Here is a 27,422-nt window from a genome sequence, read left to right on the forward strand (position 1 = left end):
ACTCTGCTCAAAGGGATGGCTGTGGCAGAAGTGTCTCCAGTTCTCTTTGCTAATAGATTCCCTTTCTTCAACATTCTCGCCCCTTCATGTATTCCTCAACCCCATCACTACCTTACTGACGGTCTCCCTTCCCTAAGATTTGCACTGTCCCTGTCCTGTCCTCATCCCCTTAACACTGCAATTAATCAACTAAACCTCAAAATTTACCGAGAACATCCTGAATTTTCATAGCAGCCTCTCTCCTTTTTGTATTGTTCCATTCCTGTCCTTCTCATCCCCTTCACACTGCACCCAAATAAACCTTTAAATGTACTAAGTTGTTACTTTTAAATGTACTAAGAACATCCTGAGCTGTCCCAATAGCTTCTGCCCTTCTATCTCAGACTCAAAAGCCCTTCACAAAATCCTCCTTCTGTACTCTCATGACATTTCCAAGTCACCTCAATGAACTCTGCTTTAACATTTTCTAATCCAGTCTGCACTTTCCTCTCTCACATGGATAACCTTCTCCTGTTTCACCATTTCCTAATCCAGTCTGTATTTCCAATTCTCACATGCATAACCCGTCTCATGCACAGCTCTTTCTTTCTCTGTTCTACTATTTCCTATTCCAGTCTGCACTTTCCTCTCTCACATGCAAAACCTTCTCCTGTTTTACCATTTCCTAATCCAGTTTGCACTCCCACTGTTACATACATAACCCATTTCATGTGCAGTTCTTCCTTTTTTTTGTTTTACCATTTCCCAATCCAGTCTGCATCTCCCACTCTTGCATGCATAACCCATCTCCTGCACAGCTCTTCCTTTCTCACAGCCTCCGATGCATGCAGGGGTGGAGGAGGGTGTTAGGCAAGGGTGAGGCGAGCAGCATCCACAAGACACAGCTGCTGCAGGCTCTCGGTGGTCATTGGAGTGTCTATACACAGAACATCATCATTAGAGTGCTTATCAGTGTGGGGGAGAGGAGGGATCAGGCAACCCAACCCCTCACTGGCTGTTTATCATAAGGAAATCTGCCAGTGTTGTCTAAAAGTGAAGGTTTACAATAACAAAAATACTTTAAGGTATGACTGATCACAAAACCATGATACTAGACCTAAGAAGTGAGAGGTTAGATATCTAGAACCAGCCAAAAGCAGTAAGGTCAAGATACAAGGAACTGAGCAAACAAGAGGAGTAAGCACATACAAACACATTAAAACACACAACAGACACAGGCCAGCACTCACCCATCTGGAACCAGCCGGTGGTGCCTGCGTCCTGCCTGGCGCTGGTCACGGCCTGACGCAGCGCTGCTAGAACTGAGTAGGACAGGCACAGCGGCGGCTCAGATGTCACTGCAGAATAAACAGAATTATGCATCGCTAAATAGTGCTTCTTAGATAATCACCAACATAAACAGTGATGGAGTGGATAGCCAGGGAGGCAACTCAAATGTTACGGTAAAATAGACAGAAATATGTGAAGCTGAACATTACTTTTTGAGAACTGCTAACACTAATACACAAAATAAGCAGCAGGACAGGGCTTTCTACTAATGCTCATCCCTATGCTGTCCAGTTTCCTAATGCAAGAGTTAACCAGTAGCTTCACTTTTTCGTCTTTTTCCCTGACAAACTAAACAATGGCACATAACTTTCTATTGATGCTCATCCCTATGCTGTCCAGTTTCCTAATGCAAGAGTTAACCAGTTGCTTCACTCTTTCATCTCTTTCCCTGACAAACTAAACAATGACACATAACTTTCTATTGATGCTCATCCCTATGCTGTCCAGTTTCCTAATGCAAGAGTTAACCAGTTGCTTCACTCTTTCATCTCTTTCCCTGACAAATTGAACAACGGCACATGACTTTCTACTAATGGTCATGCCTATGCTGTCCAGTTTCCTAATGCAAGAGTTAACCAGTAGCTTCACTCTTTCATCTCTTTCCGTGACAAATTGAACAATGGCACATGACTTTCTATTTTTGGTCATCCCTATGCTGTCCAGTTTCCTAATGCAAGAGTTAACCAGTAGCTCCACTCTTTCGTCTCTTTCCCTGACAAACTAAACAATGGCACATGACTTTCTATTGTTTGTCATCCCTTTGCTCCCCAGTTCTGAAATGTGAGTAAGTGGGCCTCAGTATCAACAAGCAGACACCCGCTACATCTGTGACCATGGGCGGGGAGATGACCAGACTCACCCTTGGAGGACTGCACGCCGACAGGGTTGGGAGCATCCTGAAGGAGAGTCACGCGGAAGTCTGCCGGGATGTCTAGGGCATAGGGGAGGTGGTAGGTCTGTGGGGAGGAACATGAGGAGAGGGGTAGAGACAGGGGTGGTGGTGGTGGTAGGGTATAGGCAGGGGTGGTGGTGGTAGTGGTGGTAGATTTTTTTCTTATTCTCTTTTTTTTACAGCAAGGGAGGCAGGTTTAAGGGCAAAAATCAAAAACAATAACAACAATGCCCGCTAGATGCTGCTCCAAGAAAAGAAAAAAAGAATGAGAGGCCGGAACAGAGGTCAATTTTGGACTGATGATAGAATTAAGTGGCAGCAACAGTAGTAGTAATAGTAGTAGTAGTAGTAGTAGTAGTAGTAGTAGTAGTAGTAGTAGCAGTAGTAATTGTAGTTGTAATAGTAGTAGTAGCAGTAATAGTAGTAGTAGTAGTAGTAGTAGTAGTAGTAGTAGTAGTAGTAGTAGTAGTAGTAGTAGTAGTAGTAGTAGTAGTAGTAGTGGTAGTAGTAGTAGTAGTAGTAGTAGTAGTAGTAGTAGTAGTAGTAGTGGTAGTAGTAGTGGTAGTAGTAGTGGTAGTAGTAGTAGTAGTAGTAGTAGTAGTAGTAGTATTCAGTGTACAAAACAGGCCTTATAAATCAATGCAAACACACATCTTCTCCAGTCTTACACATCTTGCCAAGACTCACCCACACACTGTCAGTCAGCCTCTTGCCGCTGGTGGCATCAAAGACAACCTTCTCGGTGGTGAAGAGTCCCTGCCCCATCACAAAGGCTCCCTCGATCTGCCCGATGTCCACCAGGGGACTGAGGGCACGGCCGGCGTCCTCCAGGATGTCAGTGCGCTTCACCTGGGATGGAAATAAGGCTCAGACCTGTATTCCAAGGCATTCACCTCCGCACCAACTATTTCTAAAGGCCACAAAGGAGATAAGTTGGGTTCTTATGCGACACAAGACTTGGAAGTGTTAGAAATAGAGAAAGGATTTGCACTGGACTGAGCAAGATGGAGATCAGCGCAAGTCCCACTGCAAGAATGGAAGAAGGTGGACCATAAACGAAGAAGATTTATACGACCAAAATTACTGCTTTGAATATCCTGCAGCAAAGTAATTCATCAGGGTAATATTTAAGGTTTACATTTTTCAGTAACATTTTCACATAAGAGAGATACCAGCTGGAGACCATAAGCTTGTTTTTCCTCTTGAAAGTGCTCATGGATTTCACTTAAGTTCATTTAATTTTGTATACTCATTTAGTTTATTCTTTCATGAGGCCATTGTGAGTACTGGAGGACACTTGGCACACAGTATTAGCATCTCCTGGTACAATTGTTTTCTATATATTTGCATAACACCTCTATTATCCTTTCCTCCCCCCCATCTGTCACTCTTTCTTTCCTTCCTTCCTTCCTTCATTCCATCATTTCTTCCTTTGTCCAATTGTGACCTCCTCCTCTTCCTCCTCCATAGTTTCATCATCTCCCCAGCCTGGCACACTTAGTTTCAGCATCTCCTGGTTAGTGTGCTGGGCTCATATTCATGGTGCAGAAGCCTTGCCAAACTATCACTAGGCTCATGAAACTACCCATAGAAATACTAACATTTTGGCTCCAATGATAAATATTTCCGGTCCAAAGAGGCAATGAATTGGGTTCTCATGTGTGGTTTTCACATTCCTGGTGCAGAGGCCTCATCAAACTATCTCTAGGCTCATGAAACTACCCACAGAATTACTAATATTTCTGGCTCCAATGATAAATATTTCTGGTCCAAAGAGGAGATGAATTGGGTTGTCACGAGTGTTTTCCACATTCATGGTGCAGAAGCCTCGTCAAACTATCTCTAGGCTCATGCAACTACCCATAGAAATACTAACATTAATTTTGGCTCCAATGATAAATATTTCCAGTCCAGAGAGGAGATGAATTGGGTTCTCATGAGTGTTTTTCACATTCATGGTGCAGAAGCCTCGTCAAACTATCTCTAGGCTCATGAATCTACCCATGGAAACACTCGTCCAACTTCCACCAGTCTTACCAAATCCAGATATGTGTGTCTTGATATGTTTGAGAATATGGACCTCTGTATTTATGATCTGCTCAAGACAAATGACATCTGACAACTATATTTGATTCTATATACAACACCTACAACTAATTTACTGAGGCCAATGCCATTATTCTTAAACATAGTCACATCAGAAAGCCTGTTTGAAAAGCTACTTGTAAATGCTGCTGGGATTTTCATAGACTGCTTTGTGATCCTATTGAAAGTTTTACATGGCTTCTGCACCATGATCAGGAAAAAAGCAAACAAGAAAACCCTGTCAATCTTCTCTGGGGCCATGGAAAACAGTCGTAGTGGGAGCCAGATGTTTAACCCGTCCGCTGTGATTGGCACGGGTTTTGCCTTCACTGGTAGCCTGGTAACATACGCTCCCAGGTCTTTCTCTGTCTCTGTGGTGGATAGTGGAGTGTTTCCCATGTGGTATTCGTATGCTGGATTTCCCCTCCCAAGGTGCAGGACTTTACGTTTTTCTTCATTGAATTGTATAGCAGCCACTTATTGCTCCACTCCTGTACCTTGGTGATGTCTTCTTGTAGGAAATTCACAGCCATGGGGTTAAAATTTCCTGGCGTCGGAGTAGGACTCAAATTTTCTATATCCGACTCCACACCCCTGCTTAACCTGGTAGCAGTGACGGGCCAAATTTGTGGCTTTCCCATGAAGCAGAGATGGGCCAAATTTGTGCCATGATATAAACCCCCCAAAATAGATGATATATAATCTGATCACAAATGCTTTGATATATATTATAAAATGGTTTGTGTAAGGGGTGATTTTTTCTCATTTTTTTATTTGGAGGGACCATTAAGAAACATGATCTCCGCTGATACCAGGTTAAAGGAAATTGTTAGTCAGCATCACATCATCTCCTCACCAGACAAAGGAAGGCCGCCTTAGACTCACCAGGAACTGCCCCGTGAGGACGTCCAGCTCCACCTCAGAGCAGGCCACGCCAAACACCGCGTAGCTCTCCACCTCACCGCTGCCATTCCTGGAGGCACAAGAGGCAGCTGCTACACATGATGCTCCTCAATATGTGAGGTACCCAGATGAGAAGGGGCATTAGGGACAGAGCCATTTCCTCTCTAGTTTGCACTGGGAAAGACAGACTACACATCCCAGGAAGAACAAGGTATAAGTTGCAAGGGAAAAGTGCATGACTTGTGGTAGTTTGCACTGGGAAAGACAGACTACACATCCCAGGAAGAACAAGGTATAAGTTGCAAGGGAAAAGTGACTTGTGGTAGTTTGCACTGGGAAAGGCAGACTACACATCCCAGGAAGAACAAGGTATAAGTTGCAAGGGAAAAGCAACTCATGGTATACCGCATACAAGGTTGCTTTTCCCCTGCAACTAGTGTAGCCTGCCTTTCCCAGTGCAAACTAGGAAAAAATGGCTCTGCACTCTATACCCCTTCTTCTCTGGTCACCATTACAAGCTACTGGCAGAGAGAGGTTGTGACAATAACACTGAAGATTAGCTTAAGAAGAGTCTCTAGAATGCTAGTGTGAGCAGTGTGTTTGCTATGCCAGACACATGACAGACAAGGAGAGCATCAGGACATCTCTCCTCCCGCTACTGACCTCTCTTTCGACCACTCCTCTTTACTCTTTTTTATAGGAGCAGTGATTTGCAGCCTTTTTTTCATTATTATTTTCTTTTTTTTGTCCTTGAACTGCTTCCTCTACTCTAAAAAAAACAAAAAAGCATAGTTACTTACACATATCGCTCGGAGATGTCAACGCCACTGAAGTAAGCGTCAGAGACCAGCTTCTGCCACGTGGGGTCCACCAGGCCGGCCTCTATCTGGTAGGCGTCCAGACGAGCCTTGATCATCTTGCACGCCTCCCCGACGCACTGCACGGGGAGGGAGAGGCAAGCACTTCAAAATATGTAGTGTTAGGCAGTTTATGTTGCATGGTATTCCCTTGACACCATATCTTGTAGGCTGTCATGTGGTAACTGATGAGGATGTTTGGCTTCATCACTGTAACGTATGGAATGTTATATGTTCAGTGAGGAAGTGGCTAAGAGAGGAGGTTTGAAAGAGATACAGAGGAGAGTGAGACGGAGAAGATTGCAAAGGTTTGGACATGTGAGAAGAGAGACAGAGGGTGGAGTGCTGATGTATGGAAGGTTATGTGTCTGCTGAGGAAGTGGCTAAGAGAGGAGGTTTGAAAGAGATACAGAGGAGAGTGAGACGGAGAAGATTGCAAAGGTTCGGACATGTGAGAAGAGAGACAGAGGGTGGAGTGCTGATGATGGATTGTGATGTATGGAATGTTATGTGTTCCGTGAGGAAGTGGCTAAGAGAGGAGGTTTGAAAGAGATACAGAGGAGAGTGAGACAGAGAAGGTTGCAATGGTTTGGACATGTGAGAATAGAGACAGAGGGTGGAGTGCTGAGGATGGATTGTGACTTATGGAATATGCTATATGTTCAGTGAGGAAGCCTGATACACACAGTTTCATCATCTCCCCAGCCTGGTACACACACAGTTTCATCATCTCCCCAGCCTGGTACACACACAGTTTCATCATCTCCCCAGCCTGGTACACACACTCAGTTTCATCATCTCCCCAGCCTGGTACACACACTCAGTTTCATCATCTCCCCAGCCTGGTACACACACTCAGTTTCATCATCTCCCCAGCCTGGTACACACACTCAGTTTCATCATCTCCCCAGCCTGGTACACACACTTAGTTTCAGCATCTCCCAGCCTGGTACACACACTCAGTTTCATCATCTCCCCAGCCTGGTACACACACTCAGTTTCATCATCTCCCCAGCCTGGTACACACACTCAGTTTCATCATCTCCCCAGCCTGGTACACACACTCAGTTTCAGCATCTCCCCAGCCTGATACACACAGTTTCATCATCTCCCCAGCCTGGTACACACACTCAGTTTCATCATCTCCCCAGCCTGGTACACACACACAGTTTCATCATCTCCCCAGCCTGGTACACACACTCAGTTTCATCATCTCCCCAGCCTGGTACACACACTCAGTTTCAGCATCTCCCAGCCAGGTACACACACACTCAGTTTCATCATCTCCCCAGCCTGGTACACACACTTAGTTTCAGCATCTCCCCAGCCTGGTACACACACTCAGTTTCATCATCTCCCCAGCCTGGTACACACACTTAGTTTCAGCATCTCCCAGCCTGGTACACACACTCAGTTTCATCATCTCCCCAGCCTGGTACACACACTCAGTTTCATCATCTCCCCAGCCTGGTACACACACTCAGTTTCATCATCTCCCAGCCTGGTACACACACCAGTTTCATCATCGCCCCAGCCTGGTAAACACACTCATTTTCATCATCTCCCCAGCCTGGTACACACACTCAGTTTCAGCATCTCCCCAGCCTGGTACACACACTTAGTTTCAACATCTCCCAGCCTGGTACACACACTCAGTTTCATCATCTCCCCAGCCTGGTACACACACTTAGTTTCAGCATCTCCCCAGCCTGGTACACACACTCAGTTTCATCATCTCCCCAGCTTGGTAAACACACTCATTTTCATCATCTCCCCAGCCTGGTACACACACTCAGTTTCATCATCTCCCCAGCCTGGTACACACACAGTTTCATCATCTCCCCAGCCTGGTACACACTCAGTTTCATCATCTCCCCAGCCTGGTACACACACTCAGTTTCATCATCTCCCCAGCCTGGTACACACACTCAGTTTCATCATCTCCCCAGCCTGGTACACACTCAGTTTCAGCATCTCCCCAGCCTGGTACACACACAGTTTCATCATCTCCCCAGCCTGGTACACACACTTAGTTTCAGCATCTCCCCAGCCTGGTACATACACAGTTTCATCATCTCCCCAGCCTGGTACACACACAGTTTCATCATCTCCCCAGCCTGGTACACACACTCAGTTTCATCATCTCCCCAGCCTGGTACACACACTCAGTTTCATCATCTCCCCAGCCTGGTACACACTCAGTTTCAGCATCTCCCCAGCCTGGTACACACACAGTTTCATCATCTCCCCAGCCTGGTACACACACTTAGTTTCAGCATCTCCCCAGCCTGGTACACACACAGTTTCATCATCTCCCCAGCCTGGTACACACACAGTTTCATCATCTCCCCAGCCTGGTACACACACTCAGTTTCATCATCTCCCCAGCCTGGTACACACACAGTTTCATCATCTCCCCAGCCTGGTACACACACAGTTTCATCATCTCCCCAGCCTGGTACACACACAGTTTCATCATCTCCCCAGCCTGGTACACACACAGTTTCATCATCTCCCCAGCCTGGTACACACACTCAGTTTCATCATCTCCCCAGCCTGGTACACACACAGTTTCATCATCTCCCCAGCCTGGTACACACACAGTTTCATCATCTCCCCAGCCTGGTACACACACAGTTTCATCATCTCCCCAGCCTGGTACACACACTCAGTTTCATCATCTCCCCAGCCTGGTACACACACTCAGTTTCATCATCTCCCCAGCCTGGTACACACTCAGTTTCATCATCTCCCCAGCCTGGTACACACACTTAGTTTCAGCATCTCCCCAGCCTGGTACACAGACTTAGTTTCAGCATCTCCCCAGCCTGGTACACATGCTCAGTTTCATCATCCCAGAGTGGTACACTTAAGTTTCATCATCTCCCTAGCCTGGTACCCTAACACGTACAGCTTGGTGGCACACTTACGTAAGAGCAGATGTCCGAGCCGAGGGAGCCGCCAGTGACGGAACTGTTGGCGTTGCTGTGCGTGTTGGACGGCAGGAAGTTGATGGTGTTCAGAGGGATGCCAAGCTCGTAGGCCGCCACCTGCGCCACCTGTGACAACATACACAAAACAATGCCATCTAGATCACTGGCTAAAAGTTAAAAGGAGGGTCATAGATACCAGACAGGAGAGGTGAATACGGACAAAGTTAATGCCCTTTATATTTGATTCAATGTGTCTTAGCTGTGCTGGGTAAAAAGAATTGTAACATCGGAATTAAGAACACTGGCCATAGGAGTAAAAAGAAGTCATAGTGTGAAGACAAGAAAGGTGAATACAGGCAAGTTCATGCCCTTTATATTTGATTCTGTGTCTTAGGTGTGCTGGGTTAAAAAAATTGTAACATCGCCATTAACAACACTAGCTATAGGAGTAAAAAGAAGTCATATTGTAACGTACCTGCCGGCATACCAACACCGCAGAAGCCATTTAAAAGCCAACTGGGAAAATTGGGAATAATCCCTTGTACATGGCCATGGTTATTTACCGGATCCAGTTTCTCCTCAGCCGAAACAATACCCGTAGAGGTTAATATGTCATAAGTAGATAAGGGAAGAGAGCGAGAAATACGAACCACAGCTTGGGTTGGCACCCCTGATATAAATCCAGCCGGATCCATATATATATATATATATATATATATATATATATATATATATATATATATATATATATATATATATATATATATATATATATATATATATATTTATATATTTATACGTTAGGACTTAGAAATTAAGGGAAAATTAAGTTTAGAATTAACATACAAAAAGACAACCTCAGAAAGGCAGAGGAGGGATAGATTAATGTACCAAGCTGAAAGGCGAGAAGGAAAAGTGTTGGAACCTTGAGGTGGCCATGTCAGGGGAAAGGTCACGAGTTAATCGCTCGGCCTGACGAGATTCATTCGGGACTTAACCTTTCCACGGCACAGGTAAGCTCACCGCTCGCTAGAGTCCTGAGTGTCTGGGAGTGAGAGATAGCCCTACCCGGCGTTCATTAGTGATTCATTTGGGACTTAACCTTTCCACGGCACAGGTGAGGGCGCAAGACAGCTGAAGGCCGGTGTCCCGGGGTTAGGCCAGGCGAGTGGCCCGCCATCTTGAAGCCGCCCCCATTGAGAGTCGAGAATGGACCCAGACGCCAGTGGTGAACAAGGGTCATGCCCTCAGTCATGAGTGCCTGAACTGAGCCTAGGTAAGGGTGAGCCAGTCCAGTCCCTGCCGCCCCCGAGATCAGCAGGCTGGTGATGGGAGTAGTAACGGCTCTGAAACCCCCCCTTAGGCACGGCACACCAGCATATAGTGTAGCTCTCAGGCCTCCACCAAGCCAAGGAAATTGTGTCAAACGGGTAAGGGGCATCCGCTTGGTGGACGAGGGGCAAACAGTGACCTCACCCCCCCTTTAGCTGTAACAGTCTGATCTTTCTCTCATACTTACCCTTCTCTTCCTATTTTTGTCATGAGTGGTTTTTTTTTGTGTGTGTGCACGCCGGTGCAGGAAGTTGAAATCGGAGTGTCTAGCCAATCGGGCGGTAGCCCTGTGATATATCCCGACATGGGTTCATCTATCTCGTGTGTAGCATTTATCGATAAGAATATTAGGGATTAGAAGAAAGGTTTTCACGTTTGTAAACAAAACATGCTACACTTCCTTCGTCTAGTGAGGATATGGTTAGAACCAGAGACCCACAGACGACTTTTTCTGGAAGAGGCTTACGCCTGTGACTCCAACTCCATAGCCTCAGTCATACTATTAGGTAGGGTTTTCTTTTTTTTGGTGGATATTTTGAACTGTGTATTTAAATGCAATTTTGTATTAACCAAAACATGCTACACTCCCATCGGGAGTGAGGATTATTGTTAGGGGGAAGGGAACTTGGGAAGCAAATCAATACATTGTCTTCTGACTATGTCCTGTATTAATGCATACAGCCTTCCTAGCCTAAGGTGCAGTCTCGCAATCTCCCCCGCCACGACCTCCGAAGGTAACCACGACCCCACACTACCAAACTTGGGACTGAGGATACCATCTACCTCAAGGAACAACCCATAGTAAGCTGGGGAGCGACGGACACTATCTACCAGGTGGGACAGTTGTTAAAGTCAAGTGTTGCCAGGCCTGCCAGGGCAGGGAAAGTCTGGGGACTAAACAGTTAGTTTAGTTCCGCCCCACCTGGTTCATAGAACTGCCGTTCCTCACGTACAGGCTTTGGGGGTTGTGCCATACTACAACCTCCTGGTGGCAGCTTACAGAGAGGGAACAGCAGGGAATCGAACCCAGCCGTACACTCTCTGTGAGGTTGAGGAATCTTAGCGTCACTATTTTTCCTCTTCCTCCCCTTTTTTTATTTTTCAACCTGTGATGGCCAGGGGTCGAACCCGGGGCTGTTATAATAGAGTGAAGACAAGAGAGGTGAATACAAAGTTCATGCCCTCTATACTTGATTTTCTGTGTCTTAGGTGTGCTGGGCTCAAAGTTTTGTAACATCATCAAGAACACTGGTGGAACATCCAGGTTAATAGTTTACCTTTCCCAGGTTTCCCCAGGTACCCATTTATCGACCAGACCCAAAGAATGTCGAACAGCTGGGTGGGCTGCACACTGACTACCCAGGCTGGGATTCGAACCCACGCACGTAGATTCATAGTCAGGGATGCTAACCACTGTACCTAGGAGGCATGTACTTCAGAGAGGCAAGGTAATGGCAAGGTAATGATGACAAGGTAATGATAACTGGGGGGCTGACAATACGTACATATAAACGATTCAACATATAAACAGACCTTGGTGTTGAGTCCCTGGCCCATCTCCGCCCCGCCGTGAGTGATGGTTACGGAGCCGTCCCGAGCGCTGAGGGTGACTAGCACACTGAAGGGGTACACTGGGCTCACCATGTACGGCCACAGCATTGGCGTCACATGCAGGCCGCGCTTCTTCCACAAGTTGTCCTGGAGAATTTGTATGTAATGAGTTCTCTCTTGGGTAGGCTCAGGCACCTCTTACTCGTGATGTGTGAGTATCAGACACCTCTCCAAATGTTTCTGAACCGTTATAAATGCTGCCCTAGATGGTTTGTAAGGCTGTGGTGTGTTGCAGTGTGGCTGTGTTGCTTAAGGCAGCAGAAAACCTGGTTGGTGGTAGCAAGTGTGTCAGGCTGTGGTGTGTGTTGCAGTGTGTCTGTGTTGCCAAAGACTGATGGAGTAGGTGGTCAGTGGTTGCCAGTGTGTCAGGCTGTGGTGTGTGTTACAGTGTGTCTGTGTTGCCTAAGACTGATGGAGGAGGTGGTCAGTGGTTGCCAGTGTGTCAGGCTGTGGTGTGTGTTACAGTGTGTCTGTGTTGCCAAAGACTGATGGAGTAGGTGGTCAGTGGTTGCCAGTGTGTCAGGCTGTGGTGTGTGTTACAGTGTGTCTGTGTTGCCAAAGACTGATGGAGGAGGTGGTCAGTGGTTGCCAGTGTGTCAGGCTGTGGTGTGTGTTACAGTGTGTCTGTGTTGCCAAAGACTGATGGAGGAGGTGGTCAGTGGTTGCCAGTGTGTCAGGCTGTGGTGTGTGTTGCAGTGTGTCTGTGTTGCCAAAGACTGATGGAGGAGGTGGTCAGTGGTTGCCAGTGTGTCAGGCTGTGGTGTGTGTTACAGTGTGTCTGTGTTGCCAAAGACTGATGGAGGAGGTGGTCAGTGGTTGCCAGTGTGTCAGGCTGTGGTGTGTGTTACAGTGTGTCTGTGTTGCCAAAGACTGATGGAGGAGGTGGTCAGTGGTTGCCAGTGTGTCAGGCTGTGGTGTGTGTTACAGTGTGTCTGTGTTGCCAAAGACTGATGGAGGAGGTGGTCAGTGGTTGCCAGTGCGTCAGGCTGTGGTGTGTGTTACAGTGTGTCTGTGTTGCCAAAGACTGATGGAGGAGGTGGTCAGTGGTTGCCAGTGTGTCAGGCTGTGGTGTGTGTTGCAGTATGTCTGTGGTGTTCAGGACTGTTGGAGGAGGTGGTCTGTGGTGTCATGCTGTCACCCACCTGGTTGAACTGAGCCACCTCTGCACTGCGCTGCTCCACCTCCGCAGTGGTCAGTAACTGGGTGATCATGTCTGAGATGAGGTTCCTGGGAATGGTCACCTTTTCTGGCACATCCTCCAGGTCTGGGAAATGAACAAGTCATCTTCAGCTGCTGCTCCTTTGGTACAACGTTAGACAAGTCAACAAGCAGTCCCTTTGTTCCTATAGGAAAGCCTTGTGTGAGAAAGTCTGGCAATGTAATATTTTACTGAATGAAATTTCAGGTCTTTGAAACCAAAACATCATCTTCATCTGTTGTTACCAAACAACATAATAGTTAACTGGTGGTCCTGGTGCCCCCTTACTGTATGAGGAAGTTTATCACAGGATCTGTAACTGTATCCCTCTCAGAATGCTTATACTACTGCAGTCCATGACATCTTTTTGATACTAAACAGTTCTTGTAATTAAGATGAAGAAATAGCTTCTTTCGTTGCCAGCCCACAAAAGTTTGAGTCCAGAAAACATATAAAAAATCCTTGTTCCCTGGGCAGCTGCACCTCACCTTTGATAGCCATGCGGGAGCGGATTTGGATGACCTGCTTGTTGATGTGCCTTGTGCTGCCATCGGGCATGAGATTTTTCTGCCGCACCTCCAGCGGGTCGAGGCCCAGCTGTGCCGCCACGTGGTCCATCATGTTCTCCATAAAGGTGATGCCCTCCACTGTGCCTGAGGGGAGACACCCACGCTGGGTTATGATGGGGAGTGGAGACAGAGCCGAGCACAGTGAGTCAGGCCCTGCAGCAGCAGTCTTAACCTGGGGGACTGAGGCCATCCCAGGAGTGCTACACAGATCTTGTGTGCTGCTGGGAATGTGCTTCAATCAAGTACAGAGTAATGAGTAATGACAGATAGGCAACACTTGTGGCGCTGCTTCAGGAAGAATGAAGAACATGCACCCAATATGTTACCAAATTTCTGCCTGCTTATTAACATGAATGACATCTCATCATCATCATCATTTTTGACACCTGCTCCTAGGAGCTCCCACCAGGGGATGGCCACGACAGAAGAGTTTCCATCTTTCTCTATCCAGACACTCCCTCCTTGCCTGCTCAAAGTTTCTCAAAGATCTTTCCCCCCTCTCCCCAACGTACTCCTGCACCCTATCTCTACATTTCACTGGAGGTCGTCCTCTAACATTTCCTCCCTCTATCTCACTCACATACACCCTTCTGGTCATCTTACTCTCCTCCATTCACTCCATGTGGCCAAACCACTTTAAAGTCTGTCGCTTCACTTCTTCCACCACTCCACACTTCTTCCCTTCACCTCCATAACACATTCCAAAACGCTCATACACACTTTCATTACTGATTCCATCCATTCTACTCACACCACAAGCACTCCTCAAATAACTCATTTCCACTGCCTGCACTCTAGACCTCTGACTTTCATTCCAGGCCCATGTTTCACTTGCATATGTGAGGGTTGGTACTATTATTGTATTTCTTAAATCCCTCTTTACCTCCATGCTCACACTTCTGCCATTCATGATTCATCCCAAAGACCCGACCACCCTTCTTCCTTGCGATGCCCTTTCTCTTATCTCTCCCTCCATACCACCATGCTTTCACATAACTGATCCAAGGTACTTAAATTCATTATTATTATTTTGCATTCTTTTTCACATTCAATTCCCACTCTATATGGGCATACAAAATCTACAACCTCACGTATACTTCGCTCACAAACCATCACTTTACTTTTGTTGACATTTACTTTCAGCTTCCTGCTTTTACAGACACTATCAAAAACACTGACCAAATTTTGTAAGTCACTTTCATTTTCTGCAATGAGCACTGTGTCATCAGCAAACAGTATTGAATTCATCACCCACTTCCTTCCCTCAGCGTACATTTTTACTCCAACCTCCCCAACTTTGCCCTTCATTTCTCTCATGACACCATCCATATAAATATTGAACAACCACGGTGACATGACACACCCCTGCCTTAAGCCCACTTTTATCTCAAAATGTTCACTTGTTTCTCCATTAATTTTGACACATGCAGATGCATGCATCCTTAAGATGTAAACAGGATTTTGTATTTCCTCTGTGGTGTTGTAGCACATGCAATGTTTGACCAAACTATAGTGTGTGGTAGGAACACTAAGCCTGCCAGTACTAAGCAGAACAGTGTTAAACTCTTAAAAAGTATAGAAACTCTGCCCTCAAGGAAGGAGTCACACCTTGATTGTCACACACAGGAGGACACAGCTGAACAACAGAGGACGTAACAGGGGAGAGGCAGAGGCTGGGGATAATGAGTGGGAGTCCGGGACTAACCAGGGGTGCGGCACCAGGTGGTGATCGGGGTGTTGGTGAGGACATACTGGGGTGTGAGCTCCCAGTTGGGGCAGGCATAGCAGGAGGGCAGGGTGACCACCGCCCCAGGACTGCTCACATCCACACCCAGGTAGCCAGAGTCTGCGGTCAGGGTCGCCTGGATGGCCTGCAGCACCCCAGCATCATCAACCCCGACCTGGAGGAAGAGGTAGAGGAGGAGGAGGAAGGGGAGGAGGAGTTATGGACAGGAAAGACATTGCACACATTAACACTAAAAGTGAATGGGGCAACTTTGACAATGTGGTTCAGCAGTAACCAGGACATGAGTTTATGGGCAGGAAGATGGTGCAAACCTTGATCTGCTGCCTTACAACTCTGTTTGTAAGAAGTTGATGAGTAGCCACAGATCTGAGTGTCTATCTCTGTCTTTTGTCTTGTGTTGCATCTTACGCACAAGGATATAAAGAGACTACAAGAAGCCAGTTAATCTACATGCATAGAGCTATTCCCACTCTGCACTCCCCACTCATAAATCTATCTAACCTCTACTTAAAACCTTCACTTCTGTTTGTACTGACTACACGGCTGCCCGCTTGATATGTTGCATTCATCCCCTACTCTTTTCATAACTAACTTCTGGTCTGACTTCTTTCTCACATATTCAATTTCTAACTGTTGCTGTTGATTCTAGAATATATTTTCAGCATATCTGCTTCATCAACACCACCTCTTGTCAAGCCCTCAACCCATCTGGATACTTCAATTAGATCACCAAGAGAATCTAGGCATTTCCAAAGAATGTAAAGCAAATTATTTAATATCTGTGTATGATGAGATTCAAATTCTTGCATATTATAGATAACCTTTTAAGATCCAGGCAAGCTCTGAAGTGAGTGAGTGAGTACCTTGTATGTGCAGAAGTAAGGTTCCCTGCCGCCAATGATGGTCATGTTGTCACTCAGGCTCAGCTGGAGGCGCACCGGCTGGCGTGTCTTGTAGGCGGCCACAGCGGCAGCCGTAGACACAATGTTACACTGGTCAATCTTGGCCCCAAAGGCTCCACCCAGGCGCTTGCAGGACACATTCACCCTGGAAGACCACGAAGGGGTGATACAACTGCTCAAATGTGGCAAGAAGACTCAACCAAGGTACAGCAAGCACTGGAAGGTTTGGGCAATACCAGAGATGACCTCAGCCAGGCCTCCCTCACCAACCTCTGGACCACAATGCTGCAGGTAATTAAGTCATCCAAATACAACAAAAAACTCTCCCCATGTACTTCATAAAAAGCTTGCTCCATCTATTGACCTGAGTGATGACTCCAAATTTGTCAAATGTGTCTAACCATGTCTGCCATTCCCTCTGTAACCCTGTAAGTGCTGCTACAAGTAAATGGCTGGCTGAGGCCTACAACTTGATGCAGCCCCTCGGCAGGTGCTGGCTGCCCTCCGCTACTCACTTGTTGTCTGGGATGCCCAGCACCTGGGCGATGGCTTGCTGGGTCTCCGACAACCACTGGCTGGAGCTGTGCACATCAAAGCCGATGTCGGTCGGGTTCACCACTGTCACCTGCAGGGCAAGACACACCACTGAGGGACTGTTGTGCCTCTGCAACACAGGCTGTGTCACTGTGTCAAGCTGTGCTTATGTGTATCCTACACACACACACACACACACACACACACATTGAACACCCTTATCAATATGTACAGTTAAGGCCTAAAATATGCTCTAGCTCAGTGATGCTGTGATATACAGCCTCGCCAGCCAACCTGAGTCTCCATGTGGAAGTGGAACTGTCCGCCCCTCTCCATGGCTCCCTCAATGATGTGGGTGGAGGCAGCAAACCCAGCTGAGAGAGGAGATAGGTAAGTATATCATTTAAGAAATGATCATGTGTGGCTTCACAACACATCTGACTGGGTCACCATGAGCCAGAATATCAGTCCCTAAAACCCATGTGACACAAGGTCAACCCAAACCCTACATGCTACAACCAAGTAAGCACAGTGGAAGTGTTCACCTGCCACGTCACCCACAACAACTGGAGAGTACTGGTTGGGTGGGAGAGGCTGGGCGAGCGCCTCTTGGACGGTCAGGACGGGGGGCTGGATGTCATCGTAGGTGACTTGCACGGCCGCCCTGCCAGCATATGCTGCACTTCGGCCGGTAGCCACAATCAGGCCCAGCGGCTGGCCATAGTAGCCGACGCGGTCACTGGCAAACACCTGTGGAGGCAGTGGCTGTGAAATAGGCAGAAGGAATGGCAGAAGAAATGGACAAGTTATATAAAAGCCAATGTCTGTTTGTATTAAAGAAAAGGATGAAGTGAAGACTGTGTAGATGAATTCAACACTGCAGCCTGCACCTACTGGCCATTTTGCAACCAGCACCATTAAAAGACTGAGAGAAGAAGCCAAGAAGTGCACAAAGAGCAAGGTGGAGAACAATATGCTGGGTGCATCAGAGGGACAGAAAGCAAGCATCAGGGATCAGGAAACAGACACAGGTTGAAGATAGTCTAACAGTTAAGAATAAGAAATGGACATGGGCAGGTCACAGTACATTCATGTAAAACTGGCAACAGATGGGTGACCAAAGACAAAGAGTGACAACCCTCCCATCTTTAAATAATCCTGGCTGGCAGCAAGAGAAAATGTGTGATGTAGCAGCCTGGGAGGTGGAACAAATCATTTAGGGCAACATGTGATACAGAAGCCAGATGAGAGGCAAAAAAACTGTTGCAATGAACTCACAGGTTGAGTGGTATCAGGCCCAGAGAAAGCAGCAAAGGACAGGAGGTTGTTGACGCCGGGAATGTCGACAGCACTCACGAAGGCCACAACCCCTGAGATGGCCTAAGGAGAACAGAAACTTAAGTGCATGGCCGGGATACACATGCAGGTTTTTCTTTCCTCTTGCATGCCCGTACATTATCATCCCTGGCTTAACACCCACCGTTGCCAGATTATCGTACTCAGAGCATAGCATTTTCCGATTTCTGACGCCTAACTATTGCTAAGAAACATCAGGAGTCAACTATTTTAACGATATTTACAAGTGAATCTCCTTATTGGGGTCCACGAGGCAGTTTTTGGGTCGGAAGTCGGTAAATATAAGAGGCTGAGTGAGACAATCTGGCAATGTTGTTAACACCTGTTCTTCTTTAACAACAAGAGAGGCAGCTAAAACAAAAAAAAAAAAAAAAAAAAAAAAAAGGCGTGCACAACACAGCTTCGGGAAAAAAAAGCCAGAGGAGAGGTCAATTTCAGGTGGAGAGGTGTTTTGATACTCTCATGATTCATATTTCTGAATCTGTTGGTGGGAATGATGCATGCCCCCCCCCCCCCTTTTTTTTACAACTGAGACAGCTCAAGGGCACAAAAAAAGGAAACAATAATAAAAAAGCCCGCTACTCGCTGCTCCTAAAAAGAATCCAAAGAGGTGGCCGAAAAGAGGGGTCAATTTTGGGAGGATGTTTTGAATGCACAAATGACCAAAGGAAAGCTCTCTTTAACCTGTCTGCTGCGATTGGCACGGAATTGGCTTTCACTGGTAGCCTGGTAACATATACTCCCAGGTCTTTCTCTGGCTCTGTGGTGGATAGTGGAGTATTTCCCATGCGGTATTGGTGTGCTGGATATTCCCTCCCAAGGTGCAGGACTTTACATTTTTCTTCATTGAATTGTAGCAGCCACTTTTTGTTCCATTCCTGTAGCTTGGTGAGGTCTGACTGTAGGAAATCCGCAGTCAAGGGGTTAAATTATCCCTGTAATATTTGAACTAAAAAAAGTTGAGGTTTCTGTGCCTATCTATTCTGTTCAAGTTCCTCACCAGGGCAGCCGAGGCATCGATGGAGGCAATGTGTGCGTTGGCCTGTGTGGAGGTGACAAAGAGGCCATAGAGCTCTCCGGGCAGGGCAGGGAACTGTTGGGTGTACTCTGCCTCGCCTGTTGTGGATAAAGGAAGGTCCATGAGAGGCTGTGTGTTGTGGAGGAGGGAAGCCATGCAGGGTAGAGAGGAGACTAGTGGGAAGTGTACTGCTAGGATGGAGGAATACAGGAAGGAGGTGGAATGGTGATGTGAAGAATGCAACAGTGGAGTGAAGAAGGAAGTGAATGAACAGGGAAGACTGGAGACTTTTCTGCCTTGGATGTCCACAAAGGAAACAGGGCATCAGAGCTACACACGGATGAATGTTTAAGATAGAGAATAGCTTTTGATCAAGACTCACAGCCTAGAATACATTTGTACATACAATGCATTTACAATGGCCCCCTTCCCTCAACCCCTACTCATGCACACACACACACACACACACACACACACACTCACCACTGCACTGGATGGGTGCCTCAATCTTGGGCACGGGTTCTCCCACGGGCCATGTGTCTGCGTTCGGTGGGAAGATCTGCTGTGCACTGGACACGGGGCGCTGCAGGTCGCTGCCGCCACTCAGCACTGCACTGCTGGCCGTGTCACCGAGGATGCCCAGCACCGTCTGGAAGAAACAGGGAGTTAGGATGGAGTGCATGATTACTATGCTGCACTCCAACATGCTGCCCCAGCATAATTATGGTCAGTGTGTGAACAGGGTGTATTCACTGCTTGCTGACTCACCCTGTACAGCAGTGTCTGGGTGAGGGACACCTTGTACTCTGGTGTGGTCCCAGCCGGCTGGCTGTCAGGCACAACCTCGGAGGCCAACGCTGCCAGGGCCTCCTGCAGCACAGCCTCGTCCTCCAGGCTCTTCCCTGCCAGGGCCGCCTCCGTGGCTGTGGCCCGAACCTGAACACAAGGAAGCACCAGCTCCAGTAAATTAAGTCAGTCTGTGATGATCACAGTGATTCTTTTAACCTTTCTTTTACTTCTCAAGGGAGCTAAATGTCAGCCATCAGCTCCTCCTCCTTGGCAAAACATACAACACACAGACTCTCATTCCTGTGGCCCTGAGAGGCAGCAGGATGGAGATGCCACTGCCTGAGCCACCACACTCCACCATCAACTTACAAAGGTTGGACTGATGCCGCCGTAAACAATGACGGGCGTGTCCAGCACGGTGTGAGCAGCAGCTGTGTCTACTCTCAGCTTGAAGCCGGCAGTGACGTCAGCCAGGGCAGTGGTGGTCCTTGGCCGCACCTGTGGTGGTAACACTGGGTCATGCAGTGCCAACCTGAACTGTCCAGCTATTGAAATGAGTGTGTGACCTGCTTCCCAGACTGTGCCTAATGTTTACAGACTAGAACCTCTCCTTCCCCTTGCTGACCTTGATGGTCCTGAAGATAACATCATCACCCAGCGGCGGCAGACGCAGCTCCAGGATGACCTGACGGCTGCCCACCAGGTCCAGCGCCAGCAGCTGCTCCAGGGTGTGCTGGCTGCTGCTGCCGTCGGTGCTCACTGTGCAGGGAAGCCGTCAATCAGTGTGTGGAAAATGGGTAAAAAAATTTGCTGTTACGCTGCACTCTTGAGTGCTTTCAACTCTCAAAGGAATTTCCTGCTCCAAATACTGGACAAACATTTGCAACAACATGAGTAAGAGTGACATCCCTGGATGACTTAGCACACCCTGGAACCATTGAGACAGTAACTCAGCAGCCTTGAGCGCACCTGTTGTGACGGTGGCACCGGCGGCCAGCAAACCCACAAAGAGGTCAGATGGGAAATCAGGGTGATTCACTTTGGTGGCAAGGTTTCCTGCCCAGCTGCCCAGCTGCAGACAAGTTGGAGAACACATTGTAAATCATTGAATAAATGTGCACCTATCATGCAAGACAAGACATTATTACTATTATACTTAAATCACAACTAAACAGGTTATGCCTTTTTATTTCCTAGCTTTTAAAAATTCTTTGAGGCCAGCACACACTGTCCAGCCTTACATTCCTGACGGAGGTGTTGGCAAGGTACTTCCAGGTCTCTGCCAGCTGGCTGACATAGCTGAACCCTGCCAGGGAGGCACTGGCACTGGCGAACTGTTCCATGAGGCGAGTGATGGAGACATTGGCACCAAACACAAGAGCCTCGGTAGACGGCTGCACAACACTCATCTCTGGGATGTCGCCCGTGTAGATGTACTCAGTGTATGACCCACCGTACAGGGGTGGGTTGTGGAGAGTCAGATATAGTACACACACACACACACACACACACACACACACACACACACACACACACACACACACTGTATGCTTACTCTGAGGTCTCTTAGGACATGGCAACAAGACAGATGAACATAACACAGCCAGGACAGGGACAGATGGGCCACTCACCCTGGGCAGTGTTGCCACAGACCAGCGTGTAGCTTGTCCCGTCAGGAAGGCCACCCAGGATGTCAAGCAGCTCCTTCAGGAGAGCAACATTAGGCTAAACTACTCCATAACATTACCTTATTCCCTTTCCTTTCATCTTGACTCCAATGGTAGAGCCAAAGAGGGACTTGAGCCTCTAAAAGTTCTACCAGCCTCTTCTATTCTTCTCAAACTGAATTGTTCATTTCATTTAACACAACTTCTGCTCCTCCTGAAACCCAAAAGTCTCCCCCTCCTGTGCCTCCCTCATGAAATCTATATGTCAGGCAGCAATTCTTGAATTATCAAGTGTTGAACTATCTTTCATGGACATGGCAAAGTTTATGTTAGATCTGTGATAGTGAGACAGGAGCAGTGAGTGTGAGAGTGACCTGCAGTGTGGTAGGTTGGTGCCAGGTGGACGCCTTGAGCTGCAGGGAGCGGGGAACACGCTGTTGCTTCTTGGCTGCCTTCCTCTGCAAGTAAGTCAGGTTCAGCACTGGTCAGTAAAGTAACCTTTCAGTCTTATGCATCTTGTACATTACTTTGCTCTAATAAGACATGTAATAAATACTTTCCTCCACCATGAGTTACAACTATCATCAATACTGTGATTTATGCCAGTTTATAGACTTGCTTTATTATATGAGCTTTGTCTGCTGCAAGAGGTGGAGGGACTGAAAGTGTGAGTGGTGTCTGTGAACCAAGTTATATACATCAATACAGAATAAGGATCAGACTCAGACTCTGTGGAGGCTTAAATCTATTAGGTACAATGGCATCATGAAACATGGAAGCAGCCTTGCCCCTCTCACCTCCTGTTGCTTCTTCCTGCAGCATTCCTTGCCGGCAGAGGAGCACCTTGTCTTGTGGGCATCCTGCAACAGACAGTAGAACTCAAAACTGTGACTCCCAACACTTCGTAATAAAACAGTTTAAGAGCACACTGCCTGCCAGCCACCCTGAAGGGGAGCTACCCACCTCAATATCCGTCGGCGTGATGGACTTGAAGGCCTCCAGGATGGGGCGGTAGCCAGTGCAGCGACACATCGTCCCGTCCAGCTGGTGCTCCACCTCCTCGGACGTCCACTGGGCCTTGCTCTGGGACAGCCTGCAGACACACACACATTGGTTTGGACACACCTGTCAGTAGAGAGCTGTAGGGTGCCATGCCCACAGTAGCAAGGGGGCCTCTTTCTACCCTTGCTTGGAGTGGGTATATACCTACACGTGGAGTCAAGGCCCGCAGTCACCCAAGTCTCCTGTCATAAGTGCATGGGCTCAGTGTGCTCTGTTATCACTGCCAAGATATGACAACCCTAATAATAATGACATGAATGATACAACTGCCTGTCTCATTGTTCATCTGACGGCAGGCCACATCCCACGTGGGTATACACACCAACCAAACAATATAGCTACAGTCCCCTTGCTTCACACACACAGAGTACACAAACTTATGACTTCAATCCTACTGTTGAAAAGGGGAAGTGAAGTCGCTGAGTTAAGTGGATGCAAGAAAAAAAATCAGCGCGGTTCACATGGGCAAATTTTCCTCTGTGCCGGCATCTCGTGTTCCCGTTTTCTCGGCATCTTATTCCTTCTTTGCTGGACCACTTGTTCACACGATACCTGGAGTTTGTTTCTGCGACCGGCAGCGCACCTTGCGGCCAGTCTCGCACTATCTAGTGTTTACAAACACCACCTGTGACACCAAGTCCACGGCTGAATTTTGGCGCGTTTTTTTGTTTTTTGACGTGTCTGATGTATAATTTTAGACCTCCTTTCAATAGAGACCTGTGTTCATGAATATGCCAGGAGTACGTTGATAGGGTATTGAGTACTGAAATATATTGTGTTGTAATGAATTAAATTGGTAAAATCGTTTTCCATCCACCAAAAGCGATCGTTCTGGTTGTTTATATTTATGTAGAGTAAAAAAAATGGACTCCGGACAAAGTGCCCATTATTTGGTACTGAGTCTTGATTTCACTGGGCTATATTGGAGAAGAGCTTTGCACGAAGCTTGTGTTTGGAGTAATCAGCATCTCTCGGGTCCCAAATCGAGGCATCTATGCTCTACTGGTAACTCGCACAGGGATTTTACTACACTTCTAAGCCACACCAACTCGTCTGACACTGTATATGACTGTAATTTTGAACTGAGAAGGTCACAAGAGTTTCCCAAAACAGGAGCAAGATGACCGTCTTCACGGAACCACGGGAACACGGGAATTTGTTTACAAGGGTGCCGGAGTTTCGGCGCAACCTTGTGCCGAAACATAGGGAAACTTTGCTCGTGTGAACCGGGAACATGTCTTACCGACACAAAAAAATAGTTTTCCTCCATAGAAATACAAATACTTGGAATGATTTAGCTTATGTGGCGAAGGGAAAAAAGTGGACCAATGGACCGTATTGGCTATACAGGCAGCGCCACATGTGGCCACTCAACTCCAAGCTGAATTTTCCATAGAGTTCAAATTATAGAATAGATCTCGAGTGCGTCTGAGGCTGTCTCAGGGATACACGGCCATGATGTCGCCGTCGCCCCAAGCCGATGATTTCACACACTTCACTCCTACTCGATATCAGTTGTTCTCCATGTCAAATAGTAGAGTCAGGAAATGGGGTAGGAGTAAAGTGTGTGTAGTCGTTGGCTTGGAGCGGTGGCGGCACCAAGGCCTTGTATCTTGGAGGCAGCCTCAGACGCACTCTAGTACCAAACTTGAGTTCTATGGAAAGTACTGCTTTGACAGTTCACTGAGTGGCCGCGTGTGGCGCTGCCTGTATAGCCAATACGGTCCATTATAAATACGGGTATGGCGACAGGACCACGTAGGTACGCGATTAATTGTAGCTCAGGAGGCCCTGTATGCTACAACAAGGGAAATACGTACAATAGGTAAAAACATTCACACACACTCACCCATACATGTTCATGACCATGCCGGGGGTGCACCAGCCACACTGCGTCCCCGAGTACTCGGTGAGGCGCTTCTCAATGGCGTGGTAGCCGTCATACTTGTTGCCCAGCCCCTCGATGGTGGTCAGCTCCCAGCCCACGCACGCCAGCACCGGCACAAGGCACTGCAACACAACGCAACACACTCAACCACCAACACAATGAAAAAAGAGAACAAACAAGAACTACCGGTATAGCGAAACCTGATTGGCGAGTCCATTTTGGCGTTGGCTCCCTCGGGTCCTTTCCTCCCCTCGATCTGCTCTGCCACACAGTCCCAACACCTATATCTCTTCCTCTCATATGTTAGTTATAGGTGACATAGGAGAGGAAAATTAGGTGCTGGGACTGTGTGACAGAGCAGAGGGGAGGAAAGGAGAAAAGACCCGCGAGAGCCAACGCCAAAATGGACTCACCAGTCTGGTTTCCCTATAGGTCAATGGTAAGTTAATAACACACTTCAGCAAGAACCACCGCTGCAAAGGCACACCCTCTGTGGACTGTGGGGAGAGCCATGGCCAAGGATAAGTGAAAGGCTGATTTGGTATCCCGGAACAGGTCATCCCAGGCACACACACTTTCCCTTATCCTTGGTCATGACCCCTGTGACCTCGTCCCCCGGAGTTGCCCCTCACTCTCAGTCCGGCGGTACTCACGGCGTTGATAGTCATGGTCCTGGAGGCCCCGGTGTTGGGGTCCGTGACCGTGGCCACCACGGTGCAGGCGCCGCACACCCCGGAGTAGCAGGTGGTGCGAGTCCCCAGCAGCCCCTGGTCACGCAGGAACGAGGCCAGCCGTGTGGTGGGCGAGGCGTCCCCGACTGCAAAGGTAATAACGGCAGTAGCAGATGGTAGTAGTAATAATGATAGTAGAATATAGTGGTAGTAATGACGGTGGTGCGAGTGCCCATAGCAGCCCTTGGTCGAGCAAGACCCTCTCTCGGCCTGGGGGGCGAGGTGGGCGATCGAGGCGTCCCCTACTGCAATAAGGGTAGTGATAGATGATAGTAGTAGCAGACAGTATTAGTAATAATGGTAGTAACAGATAGTAATAGTAATGATGGTGGTACGAGTGCCCATAGCAGCCCTTGGTCGCGAAGGAATGAGGGGCGAGCAAGACCTTCTCACGGCCTTGGGGGCGAGGTGGGCGCGGCGTCCCCTACTGCAATAAGGGTAGTGATGGTGGTAGCAGATATAGTGGTAGTAATAATGGTAGTAGCAGATAGTAGTAGAAATAATAGTAGTAGCAGATCGTAGTAATAATATGGTAGTAGCAAATAGCAATAATAGTAGTGGTATGCTGTAATAGTGATAGTATCTGCAGCTGACTTGCCTGATGATGGGCGAGCCTCCCATAACTCATTCTGCGAGAGGGGTTCCTCTTTGGCCGACTGGTTAAGGAGTGGCACTTCCGTCTCCCTGGTCGCGGGTTCGATCCCCCGGCGTCGGCAAAACCTTTCCTCGTCTAGATTAATTTCTCGTGTTTCGTTATACGCAGTGGTCGTGAGGGAGTGTAGTAAAGAGAAAAGTCTGGCGTTTCAGCAAATTGTTTGTATACCTAGCAGCTGCATGATGGTCATGCAGGAACGACGCGAAACGTCCCCGACTGTAAGGGTAAAACGTGGTAGTAACAGTTCCAGTACGTAATAGCGGTAGTAGTAGTGATAGTAGCGTCATGCTATTGTTATTGCTAGTAATATTACCCCCGTATGCTCGGTGGATGACAGGGGAGACAGGCTGGCTTACGTGCTGCACTGATGCAGGTAATATAGAGGGGGGACTGTAATATAAGGGCAGATTAGGAGTAGCGTGAAATAAATTTGATATGTCTGTCGTCAGGAGTCGCTCTGAACTCTCTAGCTAGATTCCTTTGTCGTCCCCTTCCAATATAAAAAAAAGTCTTTGTAAAACAGTCGCTGGGGGGCTCCCGTGGTCCAGTGGTAGAGTCTCCGCCTTGCGCTCCGGCAGGGTGCTGGAGCGTACAAGTTCGAATCCTTTCCGGTGCCAGTGGAAGTGGAAAGGTGGGCTCTTTCCGACACCCCCAGCCCCGTTGTTGGGGCTCCCCCACTTGAAAGAATTGGTCATCTCTCTACCCGCCGTCTGGGTTGTTGCGCGGCATGCACCGCCTTCCTCCCTTGGGGTATTGCCCCTACGGAAAAAAAAAAAAAAAAAAAATCGCCGCTCGCCATAACGTCCAGCTTTTGTTTCTGCTCGTGAGTTTTTGGGAAAGCAGGGCGGCCGGTGTCAGTGATAATCCTCGTCATACGGTCGCAGTCACTACTCGGGAGCTTTAATTTGCGGTGCTTCTGGTGGGAGATTAGCCTGTCCTTTAACCCTGGTGCGGGAAAGGTCTGCTGATCACCGTACGTCGCCAGTCTCCACCGCCACGAAGGGCAGGTGAGCCGGGAGGGCCCTCGCAGGGAGCCCAGAGTCAACATGGCCGTGGCGTGCATTGTGTTTCAGCTGTATTCGCCCCTCTTAGTCCCCACCCACTTATCCTGTCACTTTCAGAACGCACTGGGTGAAGAATAAGCGTGTGTGTGTGTGTGTGTGTGTGTGTGTGTGTGTGTGTGTGCTTACCTAATCATGTGTTTACAGGTGAGTCAAGCTCTTAGTGCCCCGTCTCTTGAAGCATCCTATTTTTATTTTGAACTGTGAGTGTTTTGGCGCACACGTCCTCTTCCAGTAGTGTATTCCACTGAGTTATTGCTGCCCGGTAATCTGACTTTTCCTGGCTTAAGATTAATGAATTAG

The 27,422-nt window shown here is 47.8% G+C and overlaps 2 protein-coding genes across 2 annotated transcripts; both read right to left on the reverse strand.

Annotated features, from left to right (window-relative positions):
* Positions 1-449: 449 nt before the first annotated feature.
* On the reverse strand, positions 450-21,511 carry LOC126993215 (xanthine dehydrogenase/oxidase-like). Its single transcript, XM_050852087.1, has 23 exons — positions 21,297-21,511; positions 21,025-21,127; positions 20,681-20,814; positions 20,425-20,553; positions 20,035-20,202; positions 19,750-19,915; positions 19,249-19,364; positions 18,171-18,272; positions 17,438-17,642; positions 17,187-17,266; positions 16,874-16,983; positions 16,320-16,503; positions 15,415-15,610; positions 13,629-13,793; positions 13,085-13,206; positions 11,865-12,029; positions 8,997-9,125; positions 6,010-6,146; positions 5,192-5,279; positions 2,909-3,070; positions 2,189-2,285; positions 1,230-1,337; positions 450-916 (listed from the first exon to the last, which is right to left on the reverse strand). The coding sequence occupies exons 1-23, from the start codon at positions 21,462-21,464 to the stop codon at positions 846-848; spliced, it is 3,105 nt and encodes a 1,034-aa protein (XP_050708044.1). The 5' UTR covers positions 21,465-21,511; the 3' UTR covers positions 450-845.
* Positions 21,512-21,578: 67 nt separating this feature from the next.
* Positions 21,579-27,121, reverse strand: LOC126993220 (xanthine dehydrogenase-like). The gene is made up of 8 exons (XM_050852092.1): positions 27,081-27,121; positions 26,372-26,448; positions 25,326-25,489; positions 24,634-24,794; positions 22,686-22,815; positions 22,520-22,582; positions 22,097-22,180; positions 21,579-21,759 (listed from the first exon to the last, which is right to left on the reverse strand). Exons 1-8 carry the CDS (start codon positions 27,119-27,121, stop codon positions 21,622-21,624), a joined length of 858 nt encoding a protein of 285 aa, XP_050708049.1. The 3' UTR covers positions 21,579-21,621.
* Between the last annotated feature and the right edge of the window lie 301 nt (positions 27,122-27,422).

Source organism: Eriocheir sinensis, unplaced genomic scaffold (genome assembly GCF_024679095.1).
Source record: "Eriocheir sinensis breed Jianghai 21 unplaced genomic scaffold, ASM2467909v1 Scaffold584, whole genome shotgun sequence".
Taxonomy (NCBI): domain Eukaryota; kingdom Metazoa; phylum Arthropoda; class Malacostraca; order Decapoda; family Varunidae; genus Eriocheir; species Eriocheir sinensis.

Bases quoted from the DNA above. Each gene is read 5' to 3' on its own strand.
- LOC126993215 (XM_050852087.1), bottom strand. From the start codon at position 21,464: ATGAGTGTTGTGCAGCCGTCTACCGAGGCTCTTGTGTTTGGTGCCAAT. The intron at 16,984-17,186 runs GTTGGCTGGCGA...CTTGCCCTGCAG, and splicing joins ACTTCCACATGGAGACTCAG to GTGACAGTGGTGAACCCGAC. The intron at 12,030-13,084 runs GTGGGTGACAGC...CAAATTCTCCAG, and splicing joins AGGTGGCTCAGTTCAACCAG to GACAACTTGTGGAAGAAGCG.
- LOC126993220 (XM_050852092.1), bottom strand. From the start codon at position 27,121: ATGCACGCCACGGCCATGTTGACTCTGGGCTCCCTGCGAGG. The intron at 24,795-25,325 runs GTGAGTACCGCC...GTTGTGTTGCAG, and splicing joins GGACCATGACTATCAACGCC to TGCCTTGTGCCGGTGCTGGC. The intron at 22,181-22,519 runs GTGAGAGGGGCA...ACTTACTTGCAG, and splicing joins GCAGGAAGAAGCAACAGGAG to AGGAAGGCAGCCAAGAAGCA.